The 26,126-nt window shown below is 47.4% G+C and overlaps 1 protein-coding gene across 2 annotated transcripts in view; it reads right to left on the minus strand.

Annotated features, from left to right (window-relative positions):
• Positions 1–2,605: 2,605 nt before the first annotated feature.
• Positions 2,606–26,126, minus strand: part of MAP1A (microtubule associated protein 1A) — a 73,258-nt gene continuing 49,737 nt past the window's right edge. For both annotated transcript variants that reach the window (XM_075100926.1, XM_075100927.1), the window contains 5 exons: positions 21,057–21,139; positions 20,258–20,398; positions 9,653–18,509; positions 7,126–7,358; positions 2,606–6,166 (listed from right to left, as the gene is read on the minus strand). In XM_075100926.1, coding sequence (XP_074957027.1) covers positions 6,011–6,166; positions 7,126–7,358; positions 9,653–18,509; positions 20,258–20,398; positions 21,057–21,139 — 9,470 coding nt within the window. In that variant the 3' untranslated portion in view covers positions 2,606–6,010. The remainder of the gene's footprint in view (positions 6,167–7,125; positions 7,359–9,652; positions 18,510–20,257; positions 20,399–21,056; positions 21,140–26,126) is intronic.

Here is a 26,126-nt window from a genome sequence, read left to right on the forward strand (position 1 = left end):
ATACGCACTGCAGCTGCACGGTCCTGGGTCTCTGGCTGGGTGTAGCCACAACCTTCGCCTACAGTAGCTGGTATAGTTTGGATCAGGCTTGTCAAATCCCTAGCAGATGCAGCTAAGCAAAACACTTTTCCTGGTTTGTTGTCAATGTGTGCAGTGGAGAAGCAGTATAAAGAGTCCAGGTCGTGTGGCAGAACAGGCAGGCAGTACCAAGTAGCTAGAGTACAGCAATGTCTGGTGGAGGTGGTGGAAAAATCACAGGTCCTCTGTCAGTCAGCATGTACAAGCAGAGGCCTTGGAGCAGGAGAAACTGTCAGGTTGTATGGCATACGCAGGCTCTGGTTCTTTGGCATGGCGAGGTCCAGGCAGCCCTGGTTGTTGAAACAAGACCAAACTCAATGTTGCTGCTGTTGCCTTGGTCATGCTTCTGGCTCATCAGTTTGCAAACAGTGAAGGAGATGATGAAGGGAGGGCCGTGTCATTGCCTTACTGGGACCTGTCTTTTGCTTATCTGTTCTTCTGGTTTCTCAGAGCCATGCCACTTCCCCACAAATTACTAACCCTTATCTCCCCAAGTCCTACGCAGCAAGTGATGGACACAGCTCACCAGCCTTCTGTCCTTGGTGTGAGTGTCCCATTTCCCCCCTCCTGGGGTCCAGGACTGCTGGCTCCAGCACTGCCCAGCTGATGCCTGCTCTGTTTGCTGGCCTTAGGGGAACAATAGGCCCAGGAGTCTGAAGGATTGCTGCTTGCCTTTTCTTGTTTGAATTGAGAGAAGGCAAATTTATTGCTGAACTGTTGCCCTGGCAAAGCCAAAGCCTGCTTTGGAGGTCTGGGCTGATCTAGTTCCTCTTTGCAGACACCTGCCATGGATCAACACTGATGTTTCTATCCAGGTCTCATGGGCACACTACCTCAGTGTGCTCCCGCTCATTGCTGGAGCAGTGTTGCTTCCTCAGGACATGCTTACGTGACTTACACCACTTCCCTGCATGCTGCCGCTTGTGTTTTCTGCTATGGTAACCTGATTTTTGTCGCCCTTCTCCTGCAGAACAGCCTGTAGTAGATGTGTTCACCAAAGCCTGCATGGTCCATCTTATCAGCTGGCCAGTGAGCTCTGCTCTGTAGGATGGTGCTGAACAGGTCCTCAGACTCCCAATGCTGTACACCTTTGGGAAATGCATGTGTGGTCACAGACTCTGAGTTAGCAGGAGCATGGCCATATCCCTGTGCTTGTTTACCTGGAAAGCAGCTGTGGAACTAGTTCCTGGTTTATGGAAATGCTTTGTGGTGACTCCCCTGTCAGTAACAGCTTTGGCAGCTGCCCTGAGCTTGTCATTACGTGCTGCACAAGCTGTGGTATATGCTGCGGGCATGATGGCCTCTCTTCTGAGGGTCGTAGCCCAGTACCTGCTTCCAATTCCCTTGCCATTGTGGTTCCTCCTAAGGGCTCCCAGGCAGGAGCAGAGATGACTGGGCATCAGCCTCTCCTGCGTGCTCTCCTGCACAGGCAGAGCAGAGGGCTGCTGTCCTAGTTTTCTGCTCAGTAGCTAGAAGAGCTGAAATAAAGTGGCTTCGCCGTCAGAGGTCGGTTTGGAGTGCTGCAGAGGTACAAAAGCCCACTGGTGCAATAGGGACAGACAGCGTGTGGTGCCGCATCGGTGCCCTCATGCAGGGCACTGCCTGCGTGGCTGGCAGCAGCTCCCAGCCCCGCACTGCAGTGGCCTGCCTCCCAGGGCCAGAGATGTTTCCGTTCAAGGAATGCCAGCAGTGCTGGTCCAAACTGCCATTCAGTGAGAAGGCTGGGCGGGATCTCATCAATGCCTATAAATATCTGAAGGGCGGGTGTCAGGGGGATGGGGCCGGGCTCTTTTCAGTGGTGCCCAACGCCAGGCCAAGGGGCCACGGGCACAAGCTGGAACATGGGAAGTTCCACCTGAACATGAGGACAAACCCCTTTGCTGTGCGGGTGCCGGAGCAGGGGCACAGGCTGCCCAGAGAGGCTGTGGGGTCCCTTCCCTGGAGACATTCACACCCCGCCTGGACGCGGCCCTGTGCCCCTGCTCTGGGGGTGCCTGCTCCAGCAGGGGGTGGGACGGCATGAGCTCTGGAGGTCCCTTCCAACCCGTCAGGCTGGGATGCTGTGGTTCCTGAGAAGCGCAGGGACAGGCAGAGGGCTGCAAGGGCGAGCACGACTCAGGAACTGTGAGGAGCTGCAGCATCAGCAGGCCAGGCCGTGGCAGGCTCCACACTGGCGCATCGAGGGCTGCATCCCCACCTGGGCCCTCGGCCAGCTGCGCAAGGGCCCGAAACTTCCTCCGGAGGGGAGGTAGCTGGGACTGTAGCTGACCCTGCTGGGGCCAAGGAAGGGGGGTGGGCGTCCCACACAGGCTCTATGCCCCCGATGTGCATGTCCCTTCCCTGGGGCCACAGGACGTTTTAGGCAGCTGTGCGTGAAGGTGGAGTGTTGGTGGGACAGCCGTGGCTTGCCTGAACTCATCGGCTGGGAGGCAGCTGGCCAGCACCGGAGGGAACGCATGGCAGCGGTGGCTGTGTCCCCCGCCTACAGTACGGACTCGCTCAAAGAACAGCTTGAAACAGTTGGAAGTGTTCTTGTTCGCAATTAATGTGGCTTTATTATTAATGTGTAGGGCTCCTCTCTTGACAGCAGTTAGTTACAGTGTGTTTCACATGGAAATGGGCAAAAGGACTGAACTCAAGGAACTAAATTCAAATAGAAACGATGCTGAAAAAAAGAATCAGGGCTCTGTTCTTAAAACATTTAGCATAGAAGAAGCTAGGAGCACAAGTTGCCATTTCAATACAGTTAAGACGTTCACTTTTTTTTTAATTATAGGTTTAAAATAGTATTTTGTACCTATTACATACAGGAAGAGTACGCGTTGTTGCCCACATGCAGAAACAAGCAAAAGCAGAGTTTAACTGTTTCTCTCTCTAGTGTTGTGTTACCTCTGGCTCTGGATGGGTTCTGCTGGCTCCTGCAGGCTAAGCAGGGTCAGGCTTTTTTAAAAATTGGCATTTTTACAACTCTTTTTCCCCATAGTAGGGGGGAGGGAGGGGAGATGAGGGAGGAAGACAGAGAGGAAAGGAAAGAAGCTGAAGGCAGAAGAGACTGCCACAAAAGACTAAAAAAAAACCCAAAAAACAAGTGGAGCCTTGAGGACAGGGAAGCGAACCGGTGTAGGATAAAGCTGTCCAAGCAGCATAACTGCAGCGGGCAGGAGCACAGCACGCAGAGGGCAGGTGTTTTTACTGGAACACATGCCAATGGCCGCACTCCTGGCTGGAGGATGCAGCCACCTTGCAAAGCCTCGCTCTTACTGCTGCTTAGTCAGAATTGCTTCAAGTTTAAAATTGAGAAAACATTCATGTGTGGGTCTATCTAAAGTTAGTGCATTAGCTTTTGCACCTAGCCACGCTTACGGATCCAGGGAGCCAGTCAGTGAGGGTCACATTTTCTCCTCTAGTGTCTGGCATCCTGCGCCTGCACTGGCTGGCAGCCAGTTCCATCCGCAGTTGAGCCAGGATCTTCCCAAAGCACTGAAGGCATGTCGCCCCCCAAGCAGTGTCTGGGAGGAAGCAGGAGTAGGTGTGTTACTGCCTACAGTTGCTTGCCATAACCAACATTCATGGACGCTGACTCCATCGGGTTACAGAGAATGACATTCTTCTAGCAGACACACTGTGAGTCCATGGTTAAAATGAATACAGCACAGAGCAGGGATTTGCTAAATCCCTGCGTAAGCTCACATGCTCCTAACAAGGGCTGTGTCAAAAGGGCTGGCTGCTCCTACGGGAGGGGCTGCTAGCCTCAGGCTTTGTCCTGCAGCTGCTGGGTTTTAGACACAGCCTTGCAGGCTGCAAGCAGAGGCACCTCCCCCTCTTTTCCTGCCAGCAAGTTCTCGGTGTTCTTTTTAATGTCCTTTTTTTGTTTAAATTGCAGCATCTATGTATTTGTACTGAGAAACCTCTGAACTGACACTAAGAGCACATGACGTCATGTTAACATGTATAAATTAAAATATTAAATCCACACAAAATGCAGCTTAACATAAAAAAATAAATATATAAATTAAATGCAAAATAAACCATTTCCCTAGAAACTCCATTTTAGTCCTAGGAGCAGGTTTCTAAGCAGCATTTTCTTTATGGCAGCTGCCAGAAAACTAGCACTGAGACTGACATGTCCCAGGCAAGTACAACACAGGGTCCTAGGATGCTTGTTGTGAGGCCAGACCTCAGCTCAGGGCCAAGCACAGTAGATGATACAGCAGAAGGAAATACCTTTGAGTTGTATGCAAGCCTTGCAGCACTGTTTTCTAGCTCACCTCTCCTTCCCCAGAGCACAACCTACTGCTACTCTCTTTGTCTTTCAGAAAGATAAAAGCCATCGTTAGGATAAGCCCCCCCCCCCGCAGGTGTGGCAAAGGCTCACCGGTGCTGCAGGCTCGGCACCCCTGAGTGTGAACCCCTCTGGAGCTGCTCTCCCTGCAGGGGCTGGGAGCCCCACAGCTGGAAAGGGTTGGCGTGCCAAGGAGGCTCTGGGTGACTGGTCAGGAGCAATGACACGCTCATGGCATACAGCTACACTTCTGCCAGGACGGCCAGAGGGCAAGGACATACTCCCACAACAGATGTCCTAGCAATGGGCTCCGAGCTGCAAGATGTGCACAGCACAGGTTTGACAGCACCTCATCTATGCTGGCAACAGAGTCTCCATGTCCCTACCATAGATGTGGAGGAACTAAGAGCAATTACACTTACGAAACTACTTTCCCCGAGTGTTTTTGGAAGGGGGTTCTCTTTCCTCACACCGCAGGTTCTATTCCCTGCATCCTGGACACTTAGGGGGACCACAAAAAGCTTGAACGCAGCTAAGAGGCTTGGACCGCTGGCATGCAGGCAGTGAGGAAACTGCTGCCGCTTGCAGAGCTGGCATGTCAGCTACACTGGCCAGATGCTAACCTCTCTCAGTACGGCATGCAGGTTCCTCAGCTGCCTCACCACAATCCTCAGGAAAGCCTTTGGTTCACAAGGACAGGGAGGTTTCTCTTACATCTCAGGCCAACAGTGGCCAGGGTTGTTTCAGCCCTTCTGCTTTAGAGGGGGCTGTAGTTGTGCGTTTGGATACTCCTTTTGTGTGACTGTTCAGGCAATAGCCCCTCTGTGCCGCCTACTGCCACACTGCTGATGTGGGGGAGTAAATTGGCCACTCTGTGCAAAGCTCAGGTTAGCATGTTAGGAATGTGCTCTTTGTAGCAAAGAGCAACAGGCTGAACCCTCCCCTCCCAGTGCTGCCCCCCACCCCAAACAACACATGTCCTTCATCCCAGCTCCTTGAGCAGGAGTTGCAGGATGCCACAACCAAATACTTGGGACAGAAACCTGCACAACTGGCAAATGGTGGTCCTGCCTAGTTGGAGTACAGGTCCCCTCGCTCAGAACACCACCTGTATGTTCACGATGGGAGACGGAAGAATGACGTTCACTGTCATGTTACAGCTGGAGGGTTTTGCCTTCCCTCATCTCCTAGGTGCATTTTCTTCGCAAATGAGTTTTCTTCTCTGCCCCCCCATGCACTGTCTACATGCAGCAGCAGCACTTCAGCCCTCACCAGAAAGACGAGGTTCATGGTGCTACAAGTTAAATGGCAAGGCAGCCAGGAAGAGAGTAGAACAAGCTCTCACAGCAGCAAGGCAGCCAAGATAGTCTACAGAAACTGTACAGGCAGCAGAATAAAGCAGGGAAAGTGAAAGTGCCCCTGACCTGCAACTGCTCTTGCACAAACTCTTAGCTTAGTCCAGAATATTACAGAGCCCTGCACTTCTTTCTCATGGCATCCAGTGCTGAGCTAGATGGATACCCGATTGCCTGACAAATGGGAACCACGTAGAGGACTAAACCAGAGAAGAACTGGACTGTGATTAGATGGTGTCTCTGATGTTGCATCGGTGATTGGAGAGTCAATGGATGAAACCAAAGTGTGGGAGATTTAGAATTCGATCTTACAGGCTGGAAAAGATTCATCCTGCATGACAACAGTGCTGCTGCTTGCCAGTACCATGATGTTTAGCTCCTGCTGTTTCTCATGGGTCTGTTGGTACCATTCTCGTGTCACCTCAGTATCATGCGTTGGGATCAATGTCACCTGGGAAAAGAAAGCAGCAGGGATGATTGTCTGAGAACAACTGCAGTGACAAACAATGCCCATAGGAGCTGAGGCTAAAATTTCCCATCAATTTTGGAACACTGTACCCTTGGTACTGCTTGTTCTATTTAATGTCTTTCAGATGTCAAGGTCTCTAAGGCAGAGCTGGTGCTTTATTTTATGCAGTACCAGTACAATGGTGCTCTGAGCTGGCTGCGAACTGGCAGAACCAACACCATAGTGATGAAACTGGCTGCAGTGCAGGGAGAGCATCCCTCTGTAGAGCTCCAGAAACAGCCTTAGAAAGATCCTTCAGTGTGAAAAGGAACAATGCTGCGAGTGTCTCTGTTACTGGCCTGAGATTAGACTTTATGTGCTTATCGACCCAATGTATAACTCAGGGACCTTGAAATCCACGGCTGCTTCGTCTGAAAGAACATACACACTTTCTTGTACCTGTCTTCAGAAAGAGTGCCCACCCAGGATGCCCTGCAAACCCAGCTAAGCAAGAACTGTGTGTAAGAACACGCTGGTTTAAAAGCACCAATAAAAAGTTGCTCTCAGAAAGATCTTCAGCAAGCAACGCTATCAACAAATGCCAACGGGTGTGGGACTGATGAAAATTCAGACTGCAATGGTGCTTGTTTTCGCTTGAGGATAGGCTCGTCCTGCAGCAGATAAGGACAGTATGATCTCTAAATGCTTCCTCCCTGCAGAAGGATGTGGAAAGGAGAACATATCTGCTTCCACTCACACCGTTTTGAGGGTCTCCTCCTCCTCATGGGTACAAACAGTTACCCGTTCTAAATCTTCTAAGATTGCAGAGCAGGACATGCCCAGTGCCATGTGCTTCCTCTTAGTGTACTCCCCCTCTGGGTATGTCTGTGACACACAACTTCTCCCCAGCACTTGTGACACAAGGAGCATCACACACAATCCTTGGCATTTCCATGACCTACCTGCAGGTTCTCCCCCCACTGAGACTTCCCTTCCAGGAGCGCATCCAACACCGCGCGGCTTGGTTCGCCACTGGCTGCATCATTCCCACTCACAACATAGTACGATGCTCGAACCCGCTTGAAGAACTCCGGATCTGTGTTCTTTCCACTGCAATGGTTGGGGATGTATGCCAAGTCCACGTAGACGGGTGGACCCATGGGCACAGGCAAACTGCTCTTAGGACTATTGGAAGCTTTGGAAAAAAGAAAACAGAGGCTATCAAAACCCTTCTGGAAAGAACAAACACTCAAATTAACACTGAAGGACCTGAATTCCAGAAAGGTTTTTTCTCTGCAGCCGTAGCAAAGTTAAGATTTATCCAGGCTCTGCTGCTCAGAGGTGTCCTGGTGCACTTCTGGGCCAGTGCTGTCACAGCTCTTGGGAGGGAAAGGGAGTTCTGCTGTTCTTTGGGGAGGGACTGGAAGGCTTTAGGCTTAGAAGCCTTTCCTGGGGAAGGGAATCAAAAATCTCCATTATGAGCTTTTGCAGAGTTGTTGTCCCAATCATTATTTAGTCCTAATTTTTGTTGTTTAATAACCCACATTTGCTAAAGAAACCTATTCTGATGGCCCTTATATGCTATCCTAGGGTATTACAGCAGTCTTTTTGGAATATCCATCCCGTCTTTCTACCATCCATGTGAATTACTGCTATTCCAAGGACTCTATTGCTCTTTCCTATCAACTTTTTGTAATGCTTTTCTTTATTTGCTGCTGCTGCTTACATTTACAAGGTGAGAGACAGTCAACCAAGAGTTGTTAGCAATACACACACGCACACCACCCATAGAAGGACTGTCCCTTCTCCCCCTCCTGACTCTGTGGAAATCACAGAGGCCTCTGTCCTCTTCTTCCTTCTGTATACTATCATCTCTGTGTCATCTATTCTGTTAGCAAAAAGCCACTAACTACCAGCATGGACAACTTGTGCTGCATAGCTGCCACCTAAACAAAAAATCCCTGCCTGTCTCAGACAGCCTTACAGATGTCTAGTCCTCATCCCAAATTTGGTTTGGGCAAATCACAGCACTGCTCCATGCACAATCTCTACATCCTGTATCTTTGCCTCAGCCCCGCCTTCAGACTCGCATATCCAGGCTCTGGATGTTGCCAGCCCTTTCTGTGCAGCGCCTCCAAGACACAACCGTTCTGCACAGATGCTGTGTTCATACCCTGGTGCAGGCCCCCTTTTGACCAAACCCTATCTGCTTGTCAGCTGTTCATGAACGTCAGCTGTCTCAGCCCCTGTTCAGTCCACACTCCTTTGCAGAGCCCTCCATGGCCTGGCACTGTGACCACCTCACTGCTCTGCCCACTGGTTTCCTCTCACTCACCACTCTACTGAGCAGCCCCTGCATCAACCGCTTTGCCTGGCATTGCCCTTGCTGTCAGTGACACCAGTTTGCCTCACCCAAGCTGTATTTGCAACACGCACATGCAGGGGCTCTTTCCAGGTCTTCCCCTTCAGCTGCTCTCACTCAAGAGGAAGCTCCCTGTAGCACCTCTGCAAACCTTCCCCCACTTCTCCTACTACACCCGCTCTTTGCCTTGGTGTCTGCAGCGGGGATCTGCTGAGACCACAGCACATTGCTGTGTCTCAGTTTTCCCCATTCTCCCTGGCTCTACCCACCTGCTGGCTCTTGTCTTACACTCAGCATCAATGAGCTGGAGCACAGGATTAGTATTTGCTCCCCATCTGTAAAATGCCTGGCACTATGGGGGTCTCAGCACAGACATGGCAACGATGCAATACTCTATCACCTAATACTGGTATAATCTAGTAGGATACCAGCAGAGGACTGGTCTCTGTGTGAACACTTAGCAAGGGGCCATGGGCTGTACATACACTTGAGGCTGAGTCCCTCTGTCTCACCTTTATTTAGGGAAATGAGAAGACCTTCACTTCCAACACTCAGACTGCCTGTTCAGTGCCCTGTATGTGGTACTCAGATGCGGGAGCTGTTCCCATCCCTTCTCTGCTTAATATTTCAGAGGAAAGGACATATCTGACAGCGTCAGATGGCAGTGTCCTCTTATCCTAAGTGACAGCTTTATCATGGTCCAGTGCAATGCACTTACCCCACTCACAGGCTGAGAGGTTGCCACCTCTTCCTAAAACACACACGTATTTTATCCTTCAGTTGTTGGCATTTCTTTGGCAGCACCCACTCCTAAGTACCCACTGCCCCTCCACATATGTAGCCCCAGGGTGAATCTGAAGCTTGGCCTATGAAGTGCTGAACTAGGTCTCACAGGTCTGTCTCCCTTCAGAGGTGGCTGCATTCAGCTCTCCAGAGGTTGAGAGTTTTCCTCAAGGCTTTGATATATTTAAGTGATTTGTGGGACAACCTCTCTACCTTATCACTGCTTATAACTTTTTATGCCTGACTGGGAAGTCCTATTCTCTGTTCTGCTACATTTAACCCAGTGCTTTTCTCTGTGTTCGACCTAAAGAGAAAAAGTGCATGCTTAAGGAAGACTTTCTTACCCGGGTTTGTTTTGATGCCATTAACAAGGTTCTTGCCGGGGTTGCTGTGACTACTCCGGGATATCTCCTCCTCTGTGTGAGAAGGCTGCACCAGCGCACTACGTGGTTTGGGCTTCTCTCCTCCATCTTTTTCTTTTTTGGCAGCGGCAGATTTTGGAGATTTGTCCGATGGCTGTTTCACAGGAGTGGGTGATCGTTTCCCTTTCACATCTAATTTCCGGGCAGGTGAGGAAGATTTGGGTTTGCTCAAAGGCTTCCTCACACCTTTGTTCTTTTCTTTTATGTCTTTCTTGGAAATTTTATCAGTTCTGCTCATGCTTTGCTCATTTACCAACATATCAGGGTCTACCATGCAGACATCAGGGTGAGGAGGATGGGGATGGGGATCTACCATTGGAACAGGCTGAGGATCATGGCTGGACCTAGAACTGGCATGATGAGCACTCCCAACAGCTTTGTCCACTGGGAGGAAATCGGCATCTTCATCCGAGTCCATGTTGGCATCTGCTGTGATGGACGGACATTCTTCTGTCTCAGGTGGGACATCCGAGTCTGACTGGGAGGTTCCAGAATCACTCACTGACGTTGGAGGGGTTTCCTCCACTGTGGCACTTTGCATGGGGCTATTGCCAGTGTGGGGTGGTCTTCCTTGCACTGAAGGATGACCGTCCTCCTGTGAGAGGTCACTATCTTCAGAGAGCTCATGAGGGCTTGGGTTGATGAATGAGGGAGAGAGCTCTCCCTTCCTGTGCTTGTATTCACACGAGGAAAACTTCTGTCCACAATCAGAACTGCCTCCTAAATGTGGCTCCATCTCATGGGAAGCATCTCCATGGTCCTCTGTTTTTCCACTCCTCTGCACATCTGGGAAAAAGGGCTGGAAACTGTGTTCAGGGGACATCAGAGAGGAAGGACGGCTCTGCCTCTCTGTGTCCTCTTTGCCTGCGCATGGAGAAAAACTGCTGTCAGAATCAGGACATGTTTTTCCATCTTTTGCTTCTGCTGCATGGTATGTACTTTGGAAAGCTTGCAGACTGGTGCTCACCTCTGTTGGACCATTGGCTGTGGTTTCATCTTCATGCTGATGACGAGGAAATGATGTCAACACATCAGGGAGAGATGTCAGTGTCATCAGCTGTTCTGCAAATGGTGCCTTCTGCTCTGGACTGCTTACACAGGGTTGCCGTCGTTTCTCTGCAGAGAACGGTGTGGCCTGTGAACTCTGGCACTCCTTTCTGCATGGTGAAATGCTGTCATCCATGCCACTTGTGAACGGAGAACCGCGTTCTTCAGCAAACAGCGAGTCTTTGGTTTCAGCTGCCTGTGTTTTCGCAGCATTATCTGGAATCTGTGGAGACACATCCCAAAGACTTCTGGTACGTGGTTCCGCTCCTGCACCCGTGTATGTGGAAAGCATATGGGAGTAGAAACTTTCTGCTGTAGTCGGTATCACAGGAGTAGTAGCTTCAGATGAAGGCTCCTCTGACAGGCTGGAAGAGTCATCTTTCAGCTGCTGTTGGGGCACAGACTCTCTTTCCACAGCTTTGGAGAACAACTTATCTTCTTCGTACAGACTGAGAGGTGTGAACTTAGCAAAAGATGAGTCAAGGCTGCTGATTTTCTCAGAAACCTCCAAGTACTCATCTTTCTTCCCCTGGTCTGAGGGCAAAGCACAAGAAACCCTTAAAGGAAGAGAGATATCCCCTAAATGGCTTGCTGATGTTTGCTCGTGTTTGAACATACTGGATGTTTCACTCTTTCCTACCAGGGAGCATTCAAATCCAAAAGAGATATCCATCACTCTGCCCTCTACTGTCGGGCCCTTTTTGTTTGCCTCTTCCTGTTTCCCAGAAGCAGATTTCAAGTATATGGCTTGCTCTTGGCTCTCTGAGACCACCGCTGCACTTGGATAATCTGTTACACAGAAATGTGATTCCTTTGTGGATTTTTCAGCAACCTCTCTTGTGTGTGAAGAATCTTGTGTTAAATGGCACATTTCTGAAGCCTGCTCATCTCTGCCCATGTCTGGCAGCTCACTGTAACCAGCAGTGTATGTCCCCACAACAGTGGCTGATGCAGTTTTCCTGCTTCCATATTCTTCTTTCCACCCTGGATCAGAGGGTGATGAGGCAGTAGAACTGGGTGAAATAGACTCCTGACACTTGCTTTGTGGAAGAGGTTCTGGTACGTGAAATGTGTCTGTTTCTGAGATGTGTGCATAGACTGTGCCTGCAGCTTCAACAGGGCAGTGCAGTTTAGACTCCTTTTCAGATTTCTCCTTAGCACCTTTTTCTAACTCTGAGTCACTTATGCTTTCTTCCCCTTGACCTGCTTTCTCATAGTATGTATCTTTGGGATTTGGGCTTTCAGATTTCAGGGACAGAGATATCTGCTCCTGGCTAGACAAAATTATGTTCTCATCTGGACAAGCAGCATCAATATAGGCAGCTGATTTTTCCTGATAGAATGTGTCAGTCATGCCTGTGGGAGAGGCAAATGCTGTGCTTGCAGATGATGGGTGCAGTTCGGAGTCCAGTTCTTCTGGAGAAGCAGAAGACACCTTCAGTTTTTCCAGTCCTTCAGATACCCTAGGCTTATCTGTTTCAGACAAGGGCAAATATCTTTCATGGATGTCTGTATAGTCAAAGGCTGAATCTACTTTATCTTTAGGGGATGCTGGAGATGACAACTCCTTCTCAGCAGATGTATAAAGGCAGGACTCTTCTTCCTTGGCAGAGACGTGAGAACTCGAACCTTTTTGAGAGGTCAGTGCTGTTGCTGGCACCTTGTCAGTGTGACCTGGGCTGTCTGCACCCTTGGTTGTGAAAGGGGACGGTCCCACTCCAGACACAATTATCTTCTCATAGATGTCGGCATACTTGAAACTTCTTTCATCAGGGTAGGGAGTTGGTTCTCTTTCTTCTTCCTCTTGTCTTGTAGAACTGTCATCACCTCTGGGTCCGCAGACCCCTTCCTCATAGGAATAAGGCTCAGGGGAGCTCCTGGAATGGGTCTCTGGAGGATATGCCACCCGGCTAGCAGAACCCACAGCCTCAGCATGGCCCATGGCAGCACTGCTTTTTTGACAAGGGCCTTGTCCTAGAGGGGAGTGTGCACCTGATATTGCAGCACTTTCTTCTGGGGACGCTGCTATATATTCATATTCTGCTGGTCTTGTAGATTGCAACAGAGTAGGTGCTGCTGCTATCTGTTCTTTTCTTCCTGTTGAGTCATAAAGACCCTCAGTGGATTTGCAGTCATCCTCTCGCTTTCTGTCTGACTTGTATTTACAGTCTATTTCCTGATACAGACCACTGACGTCTGATTTCTTCTCTGTGTCCCTCAATGGGACTTCCTCCTGTAAAGGTGGCTTGCACTGATCTAACTTGTGAGGCCTTTCTGTGTCTGGTGTTGTGTCAATCTCCTTTTCCAGGTTGGTAGCCGTTACAGACAGAGATGATGCCATCAGTGCTTGGTCTAGTGACTTTGCGTAGATATCTAGGACAGCTTTCTCATCATCATCTAAGTAGGAGTAATCTTGTTTAGATGTCAACATTTCTTGCCTTTCTTTGTCTCCAGTTAAGGCTCTGGCCTGATTTTCATCACTAGAGGCATACTGAGAAGACAGAGGAGAACTTCCCATTTGTGTTCTTTCTGGGAGAGTGATGTCAGCAGGAACTATTTCCACCTCTGTTTCTGATGTAGGTTTGGCACTCTTCCGCGTGTCTTCTTTGTAATCACACGATTCCATCTTCAAACATTCTGCTTCTGCTTGCAGTAGCACAGGTTTGGCTTCAGTGTGATGGAGACCCTCATCTTCCTCACTGGATAACTGCCCTCTTCTTCCAGTCTCTCTGCCTTCCTGAAGATACTCAAATGCAGAGCCCCATGCTTCACTTTCTGCTGTTCTCCAGGTGCGACTGCCAGGCACTGCAGGAGACAGGATCTCCTCCTCTCCCATTTTAGGAAGGGATTTTGTTTCATATTCTGGTACCTCATCCAAGAATGTGCTCTCTCTCTCCTTATCGTATCTCTGCTGCCTTCCCTGAGCAGGGATCTCCTCCACCTCTTCTGGAAACCACACTTTCTTCTCATAACTTAAATCTTTTGTGTAAAAGTCTTCCATTTCTGGAGATTTTTCTTCTTGAGCTTCCTTGAACCTGCAAGATTTTATACCTTCAGCAGAAGTGTGTGAAGATGTTTTATCCTCAGTTGGGCTAGATTCTGTAAGGTGTAAGCCCTTCGCATCTGGAGATACTTCCTGAGAGTCCAAGCCTGCAGTTCTTCCCCTAAATGGGCCCTGTTCTGCTGCAGAAAATAAACTGCTGTCATCTGGAGACATTTCTTCAGTAGAAGTATCTCTGGGTGACATGTCTTTAACTGAGCTACCTTCTGGGCAAGGAAAAGATTTTGACACTTCTTTTGTGAGTTCTTTGGCAGAAATTGTTAGCGATTTTTCATACATAGCTGGGCTCTGCTCTGTGAAATCCATGGATTTCACAGCTTCTGAAGGGAATTTGTCAGTAAAGTCAGACATAGTTTTTTCTTTTGCAGGTGCCTCTTCTGCAAAACTGAGAGATTTGATGTCTTCTGGAGAAGTTCCTTTAACAAAAAGCTCTGAAGAGATTTCCTTGCTGGGACTCTCTGAGAGAGAAATGGATTTGGTCTCTTCTGGAGAAATGTCTTTAATGGAAACATGAGAAGATTTTTCTTCTTCTGAGGTGTCCCCTGTGAAATACAGCAGTTTTCCTTCTTCAGCAGTCACTCCCTTAACAGCAATATCTGAGGCTTTTTCTTTACCAATACTTTCTTCTGTAAAAGAAAGTGATTTGGTGTCATCTGGTGAAAACTGTGAAGATTTGTCACTTTCAGATTTGCTTTGGCTTGTGAACTGTGGATGATCCACACCTAGAGAAGATTCTGTGGTAGAGAATGGCTCAAAGGACAAGTGTGTTGAAAATCCCATTAAACTTTCTGTTATGGTTTCAGTTCCTTGCTCTTTTTCTGGCTCCACAAACACATCTGTGCCAGGGTGGGGCAGCACAGGACGCTCTTCCTCCTCCTCCCCTATCACCACTGTGTCCTGCTTGTGGTAGGAGAGCCAGGGCAGCTCCTCCTTCCCCAACGGTTCTTCCTGCACATCCTCCCCAGGAGACACTGGAACGTCACTGCCCAAGTCCAGCTTGTGCTGTACAGGTCCAGGCACTACTTCTTCATGTCTGTATTTAGCTGCAGATACCTCGTCTTCTCTGACAGGTTCACCCTTGGCTCCCTTCACCACAACCAAAGTTTGGCCTTCCAATTTCTTGGCAGCAGTATCTGTTTGTTTTTCAAACAGATCTGAATCTACCGTTTCTAGCTTTTCCTCCACTGGAGACTGGTGGAAAGGTGTGTGTCCTGCACTAGTGGGGCCAGATGGGGTGGGAGAGGCCATTTTGACTGTACTGTCGTCAGGACTCATGCATCGTTCTTCAGCCTCTGCAGAGTCAACCTGGGAAAATGGTGTTTCTTCAGTGGATAATGGCAGACCAGAAGTTTGCATCACTTCCGTGGGAACACTGATTAACACATTATCAGGACATCCTTGATGAGCAAACATGGGGGCATGGTAATGCCCTCTGAGTTTCTCAGGCATTTCAATATTTGGAGTCCCATCTTCTTCCTCTTCATCTTCTGCCTCTTCATGAAGCTCCTTTTTTTGAGCTTCCAGTTTTCTCTCTCCTTCTGCTAGCACATGGAAATCTTCAGGGGGTGGAGATTTAAAGCATTTGTCTTCCTCCAAGGATGATGTGGGAGAGATTGTGCCAGCAGACGGAACATAGTCGAGACCTTGGGTTGCTTCAGTCCGAGAGGAGGGCATGCTGTTTACTGTGTCTAGAAGTAAAGAGCTTTTCCCAGTCTCTTCTGTTTGTGGTGCTGTTATAGATGCAACAGACTGATCTTCTGCTACTGATGTTGCAAAAGATGAAAGCTTATCACATTCTGTGATGGAGGTAGCAGAGGATATATGTTCCTCCTCAGCTAGAGGTGCTGCCACAATGTTTGTAGGATATGCCAGAATTTCAGGCTCCTGGCCAGCGTAGCCCTTGGCTGAAAGGTCAGCAGTAGGCATGGCCTGTATTCCATGTATTGCTTCAAAAGAGCCTGGGTGGTCAGGAACAGAAATGTCATAGGCATTGACATCATATTTCAAGTGTGGGATCCTCTCTTCCTGTTCATCATGTATTTCTTCATCAGAAATGGTCTGCTCTGTTTCTGAGTAGCCTGGGATAGTTTCATCTTGGATATATGAAACGTGTTCTGCCGTTGCTCCTGCTGGGACTGGCAGACTGCTCAGATATGACTCTTCCTTTGTTATGTCCTTTCCAAGTAACTTGTTTTTCTCACCCATGTCACTAAATTCTTTTTCCTTTTCTGTAGTGGTAAATATTTTGTCCTCCCTCTCATCCTGATTCAGCTCATAGAAGTCTCTATTCTTTTCCACCTTCTCCTCTGCCTTCATGTGCTGTTCTTCCTTTTCTTCCAGTTCTGCCTTTTCTATCACATCTTCTCTCTTTTCCTTCTCACCCTCTTCCTGTGCCTCTGTCCCCTCAATATATTTTTCACAAGTCTTTGTTTCTGCTTCCCTCTGCTTTCTGTCCAAAGAGATTTTCTCCTCTTCCTCCTTTTCTTCCTCTCTGAATGCTGATGACCAACCACCCTTTGCTAAGAGGTCTATCTGTGATGGTACCTGTTCTTTGCCTGGAAACAGCTGAACTTCCTCGTCCTGCTCAGCTTCTCCCTCACAGTATCTTATGTCACGATTTTCATCTATTCTTCTTTCATCCTCTATTTTTTCAGCATGACCTACTCTCAGTTCTAGCTGATGGACTACCTTTTCCTTTCCTGGTGATTCTTTTTCCATATCAGTAGTAGTTATTCCCTGACCAGGAATGTTTGTTTTCAAATTCAGATCCACTTCAAGGCGACTCTGAGCAATCATGTCAGCAGAGTGGTTTATCTCTGTTTCAGGTACTCTCATAATCTTATCACTAGCCTCAATATCAGACATTTCTTGAGTCACCCGCAAGGCCCCTTTCTCCTCGTGCTTGAGTTCCTCAAAGTCCTTTGTAAGATCTTCTGGTGAAGACAGGACTAACCTCTGTTCAGCTATGGAAGTCTCTCCTGGCTCCACCTGTACAGGTGCCTTCTCAATTGCTGACATCTTCAGGTCAGCAGGTACTTCCTTTTCCGCTTTGACTTTGTTCTTCTCAGTTTTGATTCTGCCTGGAACTTTTGCCTTGTATAATGTTTTTCTTACTTCTGGGGTAAATGGTTTTAAGTCTGGTTTAGAAATTTTTTTGGGCTCTGGCTTGGTTTCTTTCTTTTTATCCTCTTTCTTTGAATCTTTTTTTTCCTCTTTCTTTCCATCATCTTTTTTAAAATCTTTTTTCTCCTTCTTAATATCTTTCTTCTCTTTGTCTTTCTTCTCCTCCAGTTTGGATACTTTCTCTTTGAGATGCTTTTTTCCAACCTTGTCTTTTGCCAATTTTCTTTTCTCGGCTTTGAGAGTATCACTTGTTTCTGTCTTTATCTTTTCATGTTTAACAGGTTTCTCAGGAATTTTCTCTGAGTGTTCTTTAACCTTTTTCTCAATTTTAGCATCCTTTAAGACTTCTGGTTTTACCTCCTTAATCCCTTCCTCAACTGCTTCTTCTTTCTTAGCTTGCTTTGTCACAGATGGCTTGGGGGAAGACTTAAGACTTTCTTTACTGTCAGTTCTTTGTTTAATTTTGGTCTGCTTCAGCACAGGTGGAGGTATTCCAGAAGTGATATCTTTCTGTGTAGCCACAGGGTACCTCAGAAAATCCAGGTGCTTGAGTTTCTCAAGACCTTCCAGTATCTTATTTTGAGGAGCATTTCCAGGAAATAAAACCCTTACAATTTTCTCTGTCGGGCTAGCTGGAAGCCACACCACTAGGGCTGTGATGGATGTGAGATAGGGAACAGAAATTTCACCTTCTTTCCCACTTGCGAGAATTATGCCAGTCTTTGCTTTACTATTACCAGCCCATTTCTGCATTAGAAACTGCATTTCTTTACTATCCTTGACAGGATTCAGTACATACATGTCCAGCTTACCCACTCCCATTTTGTGGAAAAGTGTGATAGGTTCAATGGTACTGCTCACCACCCTGTAGAGGGGCTCTGACTTAATGCCCAGTCTGTTGAGATACTGCAGTGTCAGGCAAGCTTCTTCGATGCTCCTCTTTACCTTCATGGATGATTCAGGCATCTTCAGTTTTTCAGGAACATTAAAAAAAACCACCCCTAGCTCAGGAGAAATTAGGTTCTTCATCCAGTCACTGTAGTTGGTAGATCCCTGGGATTGTTCCTCCTCTTGCTCAGCAACTTTCCTCTGCAGCAGCCCATTGATGCCAGGTAGGTTGTCTGCACCAATGTGGGTGAGCAGAATTGAGTCAATCCTATCCAGGTGCCTTACCAGCTTCCAGAAGCAAGATTTCCTGTCAGAGCCGCCATCCACAAGGATGTTAAATCCATTGACAGCAAAGAGAGCAGAATCACCTCTTCCCCCAGGGAATATGTAGCAGCAGGGTTTAGAAAGCTTCAAAAAGCCCCCTGAGGTGGGTGGCTCCAGGAGATCAAATGGAGACGGCACATCAACTGTCTCAGAGACATATTCTGCAAACTCAGACACCCCATCCATTTCTGGAAGAACTGGATCAGGATTCAGTTTCAGATTAATAATTTCCTGAAATCGAGGATGCCCAAGGTTGCTCCAGTCTCCTTCTCCCAAGCACGACACAGTAAGGGAGGCCTTGATATCTGAATCAGTGTTGCTAAGAATCTGGGTGACCTAATGAGACAAGCACAGACAAATAAAAGTTAAATAGAGCTCTGAGACCAATACAGCATTTAAAAAAAAATAGCCAGTTAATGCAGAAATGCTGAAGATTCCATGAGCACTCTACTGACGGGAAACACTGCAGATAGATTAAATTGTCCAAAAGCAAAAAGATTCATGGGGCCATGTTCTGCTCTCTTTTGAAATTCTTAATGTTGATGGGTTGGTATGTTTCCTGACTGTTGGGAGTGCACGGTGACAAGACCTCAGAAAAGAAAATGAAAGCAGGAACCACCTTGTCCTCTTTCCTTACTTATGCCTATTTAACCTGGGATATCAGTCCCTGTCTTAGGCTCAGAAGTAGCAGTTTCTTTTTGATTTGTGAATTCTAATCCTGAGATACCCTTTTCAATGCTAAGCATCATTGAACTTCTCGCTCATTGGCTAGTGAACGATCATATAGCACTTTGTGCAGTTTTAGTGCCATGGTACTTTTTTTTAAAATTCCGATTAATTTTACTTCCTGGGAGCTATTTTGAAAGCCGTGCCTCCATCTCTGATATACATATGGGGCTGGAGACATGCTACAGGATTACTAAGCAGAACTAAGGTTGACATTATTTCCAAGGCTCCTTAGAGGTATGCTGAACATATTCTGAGCAAAGAAGCATCAAACCTCAGACTTCCTAAGTACCTGGAATGAGATTAGTACACTTCTTTACACTGTGTTCTCTGGCTTAGATGTCCTTTAATTGACTAGTTTGTGTCCAAATAAATGGATACCACAAATAAATGAGAACAATCAGCCTGAAATAAATGAAGGTGGATAGATTTGCTGATGTAATTATAGCAACCATTAGATCAATTGTCAAACTATTACCCAGCCATTCCTGCAGCAACTGTACGTTCAGTCAGACAGAGACATTCTAAACCTCTGGCACACACATACGTAAGTGGAAGTAGGGCTTATCAAAAACTGAAGCAGCATATGTGTCTTGGCAATGAGTGCCAATAGAAAGAGTTTAAAGCCTCTGAGGAAAGCTACAGTATACCTAGCTAAGATAATCAGCATTGGAGCAGAGCTCGGAGATGTCTATAAGGTTTTCAAGATCCCCACTGGAAAAAGCCCTGAGCAATCTTGTCTAAATTCAGCGCTGACCCTGCTCCATGGAGGACATTGGGCTACAGACCTCCCAAGTGCCCTTCCAACCTGAATGATTCTGCAATTCTGTGATTAAATAACGACATTTGTAGTTATTTAATCATCATGTAGTTACTCGATCAGCATTTAGTCATCCCCTTGTCCTCTTCACACACCCCTAATGAACACTCTGAACCTTGTGAACCGCTTATGCTTGCTGGACTGATTGTGAAATTAAAAGAAATACCTACATTTACTGGGCTGATGACAGCCTCTGTTGGCTGTTTTCTGGAAGCTGCCCATAGATATTTTAAGACCTGTTTTAAGAAATTTTGAGTTTCTGCCCACTGCAGAGCCAGTCTGGAAGGTTATTTCAAGCTGAGCACTTGAAGGGGGAAATCACCCATGCCTGCGTGGGTGATTGGAAAACTTAAGCCAGGGAGTTAAAGCAAGATGCCCAAGACTATAGCATGAATTACTTATGGTGTGCCATTTTTCTTCTGGATTTCAAGCCTATCTCTCTGTGCATCTGCCTCCTGAAGAAGCGGTGCAGGCTGCATTGCTCTATCGTGCACTCTGGGAACAGGAGGGTTACTGCTGGCTTACTGCTCACACTCACCTCTGGGTCTGAAAGTATCTCAGCAAACTTCTGGTAAGTGAAGGTCCCTGTCTGCAGGATCAAGTCTCCTTCCTGGTCTGAGCTCTGACCACAGAAGATCAGTAGTTTATGGGCTGATGAATCACACACCAGCGAGCGGACCTGTTAACCATGAGACAAGAGTGTTGCAGTCAAAAAGTTATCTGTATTCCTCACCAGCACCCAGAAACCCAATCGCATGGACAGGTGATTCACAAATAGTGAAGACATAAGTTTTCTACATACAAGAGAGTAGGTTATTGAAGAGGGAAGACACTGCTACTGCCTGCCTGACACAGCTCCATGTCACATCATAATTCACATTGAGAAAGTAGGTCAATGTTAAGAGAAAATGTTTGGCGTTACACTGCCATGTAAGAGGTCAGCACATTTAGACTCTCATCAAACTAGAATGCTCAAGGTCCAGAAGCCCTCCACCTCATTTGCCGGGAAATGCTACAAGCTCCTGAGAAATCCTTAAAATCGGGCAATTCTAAGGCACTAACTCTTCCAGGAAGCAGCTTGTTCCTGAAGGGCTAGCACACAAGAAACCATATGTTCTTGGGTGTTTGTCTAGCAGTAAATTCTGCCACAGAACACTGGTTACTGCATATACCTCGCTGGCAAGACCAGAACACCTGGCCACTTCATCACACCTTGCAGCAGACTGGCAGCATCTTCAAACTCTCCAGAAAGTGCAAAGTGTGATGATAATGACCTCTATGTCAAGCAAGGGCAGGAGAGCTGATGTGGAGAAAACCCACTGGCATCTGGTCCTTACCTCAGACACGATGCTGTCCACATTGGGATTTACCAGGATCACTGTCTCCAGGGTATCACTCCGGTGATGGAGGGTTCTTTGGCCTGTGGAGAGGCAAGGGATTAGACGGATAGGAGAAGCTGATGAGACAGTATCTGCCTACTGATGTTTTAGCCTCAAAGATTCCACTTCAGCATGGGTTTGATTGCAAGACTTCAATTTGCATTCTAGACACAATTTAATACCTGGGTCTCATAGGACAAAGCAAACTCTTCTCAGTAACAAGGAGAAAAATCGACTCCAATGTGTCCCGAAGTCCACAGTGCCAGGCCTATCAAGCTGCCCACTTGCGCCAGACAGCTGTGCCCCGTAAACACTGGCACAGACCAGTTATCCCCTCCAGACAGAAGTATCTTGCCTCATTGCAGCTACCAGGGAGAGGTATCTCTGGATGTTGTCCAAGCCTTAGTCACCACAGGGCTTTGTGAGCCAGCTGGCGCATGCCAACTCAGCCGTCATTAGAGTGGTGCAGCACTAATAACTAATTGCTCTTCATTCTAAGTTTTTTTTTCTCTTATGAAGTGTTTTTCTTTAATCCAAACATGCACTCCTAGAAGTAAACTGCTGCTATAGGAACCACCTAGATGATAAGAATGCTTGTCCTCCTGTCTCCCTCCTGAGAGAGTCACAAACAGGCACCCAGACAGGACTCTGCTCTCTCTATATACGTAGGCAAAAAAAGAAGAGCCAAAGACGACCAAGCAAGAGCATTGTAGCGCAAAAAAGTTTGCGTGCTCACCTTGGCATGGGCATTACGTGGATATTTGGCAAAGTACTGACATACTTCCTGGGGCCTATTAATTTATTAGAGGGAACAGTGGTGAGTGCCTGCCATCCTGAAAGGCAGGGCTAGAGCCATTATTGTGTACCCATGTCAAACAGCTCTGGGAAGCAGGACGATGTAGAGGACCTTCCTGCAGCACTTCCCTTGACATGGCAGGCAGCACATCAGTTTTTGGAATCTGGTCTTTGCAAATACCTACCTCTGGACATTACGTCCGCTGTGCAAGCCAGGCACTTAGAACTTAACTGTTGGAATCTATGATTTTTAAGGTCTAAATCTTTCATAGGCTTTAACCCCTCATATAGACTGGAGGTCTATAGATCTTCAGAGAAAATGGACATCTATTTTTCATCTTCCAGACAACTGCTGCTCTCCAACAACGTTCTTTCCTCCCTCTCTATTCTACAACCTCCCATCAGCTCTCTTTCTAGGCAGATCTCAATCATTCTAAAAATACTTGATCAAACTGGTGTTTCAAAGAAAGACACCAAAAGGACAGAAAAGGAAAGAAGTCAGAGAAAGGCCAATACTCAGTATAGCTTTAATCAAACTCAGTTTACTGGGATGTTTTACTCTGGCTGCCAGCAATTGAGTATAAACCAGACAGATATGCCCAGGAGGCAACTTTCTGCCCAAAATGAGAGCAGCTCTAAGCTCGCTGGAGAACTATTTATACTCTGTATCTCTAGCTGCTTTCTGAACTTGTGTTCTTTCAGTTTGTCTAAAAATGGTCCCTCCGGGCTAAAACAAAACCATCACTCTGCAAAGGAAATGCTTACACTGCGTTCAGTGGCATTTCTGCCACTTGATGTGGGCTGTGGTGTATGGATGGGAGGGGCCGGGAACCAAGCCCCTGCACAAAGAAGTAATGCTGCAAGTGAGCCCCTGGAGAGCAGTGTGGGAGGGTGGCAGGTGCTGCAGATGAAGAGGGCCCAGGAAGTGTTCTGGGGCATGCACTGCAACCAAAAGCAGCAAAAACCCGCTCAGCAGGTAATGGTAATTGTAAAAGCATTGCTGATACCTGGGCATTGCTTGGATCCTAGCAGCAAAGTACCTCATTTCCTCACGGACTGCATCATGCAGTTTTCACACAGCTCACCCCACACCAGGACCTCCGCTCACATGCTGCTCAGAGCATCCAGAACAGAAGCAACCTGCTCCCATTTTTCAACAGTAGGTCTGGGACAAAGTGAAGCCCATGCCACTCCCCGGGTTTCAACTTCTGCCACCTTGCTGCTATGCATCCCAGGCAGACTTTTTTGGCAGTTGTTACCCACATCACTCGTGGGTAGGGAGAACACAGCTTGATGTACAGAACAGCAGCAGTTTCTTCCTTGTGCCACGTGAAAGGAGGGCTCTCAGGCACAGCATAGTCGCCGGTGCCCAGCGTGTGGGCATCCTTCCAGGCACCAGGTGCCAAGGCGCTGTAGAGGCAATGTCAGCCTGAAGGCTGCAGGCTGGGCAGCGCTTCGTGGACAATGCCAGCTGTACAGGGAAAGGGGCCTGTCTGCAGGACTAACAGGCATGAAAATACTGCTGCTCTTTGCCATTTATGTGGTTCAAGCCCAAGCAGCTGAGCTGTCACTGCTGAGACTGGTAAACAAAGCATGGCTGGTTAGCATTCTGCTTGCGTCCTCTCACCCCCCAGAGGGGCTGTCCCCTTCATACTTGAAAGAAAGAGAAGGGTTCAAGCTGTGGGGCTAGCAGCTGCTGGCAGATGGGGTAGGAATGGTGAAGTACTGAGTCTTGTGAAGGGCCGTGAAGATGATTAAGGGACTGAAACATTTTCATATGAGGCAAGGCTGAGCGTGCTAAGACTATTTAGGCTGGAAAAGAGAAGGCTTGTGGTGGTGGTGAGAAATCTTATCAGTACATATAAATACCTGATGGGAGGGAATGAAGAAGAGGAAGTCTGACTCTCTTCTCAGCAGTGCCCAGTGACAGGGCAAGAGGCACAAACTAAGACACAGGCAATTCCATGTGAACACAAAAAACCCACTTTTTTTACTGTGAGGGTGGTCAAACACTGGAACAGGTTGTAGAAAGAGGTTGTGGACTACCCGTCCTCGGAGATACTAAAAATCCACCTGGACACGGTCCTGGGAAACCTGCTCTAGCTTACCCATCTTGAGCAGGTGGGATTGGACTAGATGATCTCAAGAGGTTCCTTCTGAGCTACAATTTGGTGATTCTGTGACTCTGAAGCAGTGCAGCCCTCCAGAGCTTTGCTCCTGACCTGCTGTTGGGCAGACCCCCTTTCTTCAGTTGCAGCAGTTGGTTCTCAGGATACAGGAGCACAGCCATACAGACAGGCCATTTCCAGAAACACTGAAGCATTGCACATGTACACCAAAACTGTTCAACTTAATTCAGAGATAAAGCAGAACAGCACACAGACTCCAGGCTGAACTGCAAACTGAGTGAGATGGCAACATGGTGACCTAACCCAGCCTGCAAACCCACCAGGAAGAGTGCCCCAGCCCTTGCCCACACTCGGGCTGCTAGCAGCTGCCTCCCCCAGCTCAGTGACAGTAGCACCCCTGTATGTGGCAGTGCAAAAGCTGGGCTGTGCATGGGAATACCCAGCATCCCAAAGTCTCTTTGAATCCAAGTGCTCGTCAGTCTGAGGAGCCCTTTGCTGGCTGCTTCCCCTATACAGGCCTGCAGAAGCTGTTGTACAGACAACGGATTTAAACACATGGACTGGGGCATCCTTCTTGCTAATAAAAATGACACACAACAGAAACGAGTAGCCATGCAACTGACATTGCAGACACAGTGATTCAAAGCACACTGTTCAGGACATTGCCAGGTATTTGTGCTTACTGGAACCCTATCACAGTGAAATGCATGCCTGGAAATACCACTGTGAATGGCAAAATCCCTTAATTACATTCACCAATATGAGGAATATCCTTCTCAGGCTCCTGAAGACTGTTGTCTTCAACTTGCCTGGAACAACGATCCGACCGTAGCTCTCTGACCACAGATCTCCAGGTACACCCTGAACACAGGTCCCTGCTCAGCCTTCTCAAACTATCCTCACAAGCTGCTACATTAAATGAAATCTCCTCTCCCCCAGTAACTGTGGGAGTCAACCTCATTAGCAGTGAATTTCTCATTTCATAGGAATCTTCACTTTGTGCGTCCAGGCACTTTCTGAGTACTGCAGTCATCACAATGCCTGTGCGCTTCCAGGGAATGGTTCTATGCATCACATCCCCACCAAGCCAGAAAGCCCCCAGTCTTTACCATCTGTTTCTTAAGAGGAGAGTTTCTCTAGTCCCTAATAACCACTGTCAACTATCCCTGAAACTCTTCTAGTTCTGCTATGGCCATTAGGATGAGTAAGAGCAGAAGTACACAAGATGAGAAGGAACACAGAAGGTTCACAGCATTGTTGTATTTTCTGTATTATTCCCCATCCTATTTTTTTACACATCATAACATAACCCGATGCTAGCTTTGCACCAAATAAAAACCTTCAGTTAGCGGTACACTGTGACATCCAAATGCCACTGTGCCATGACACTATTAACTGAACCTTTATAAGGGGTCTGGAAGGTTCCATTTTTTTTTCCCCGTTGTGCTGGATTTTGAGTTTTTTGATAATGAATTTAATGGGACATCATGATGACTGTTCAATTTAGTTGCAGAAGTTCCTCACAGTCTTTTCTAGATATAACTGAGTCATTTACAAATTTAGCCACCTCCATGTTAATTCCAACCCCTTTCCTCATCATTACTGTATTGATCAGCTTTATATTTAGCAGGAAATCATGAAGCCCTTGTATTTTACCTCTGGATGCTGCACAAACTTGACCATATACTTGTTTTCTAATTCATTTTTTGTCTCTTAGGTAGTTTTTGATTCATGGCATTAGTTGCCTTTTACCCACACAAAGTTCTTGCTGCATAACATATGTAAAGATTTAATACAGAAGTGCACCTCACTCATGACCTCACTGAAATTTCAGAAAAACAGACAGGGTCATTCTCCTTCTTCACATAGATCACATTATCTACCATTGTGCAGAAGTAATATCACCTTTATCCTGAAGGACCACAGAGGGCACACGTAACGCTCTCTTTCTACAGGGCAGTCACCTCTCGGATGGCAGTCAGCCAGAACCAACCTTGGAGGCACTACACAAAAATGTTCCAGAGCTGATGAACAACAGCTTCTCTAGGCAATACTAGAACTTCCATGGCTAACACCAAGGGAACATTTCAGGATATGCAGGCTG

This window comes from Phalacrocorax aristotelis, chromosome 7, assembly GCF_949628215.1.
Source record: "Phalacrocorax aristotelis chromosome 7, bGulAri2.1, whole genome shotgun sequence".
Classification (NCBI taxonomy): domain Eukaryota; kingdom Metazoa; phylum Chordata; class Aves; order Suliformes; family Phalacrocoracidae; genus Phalacrocorax; species Phalacrocorax aristotelis.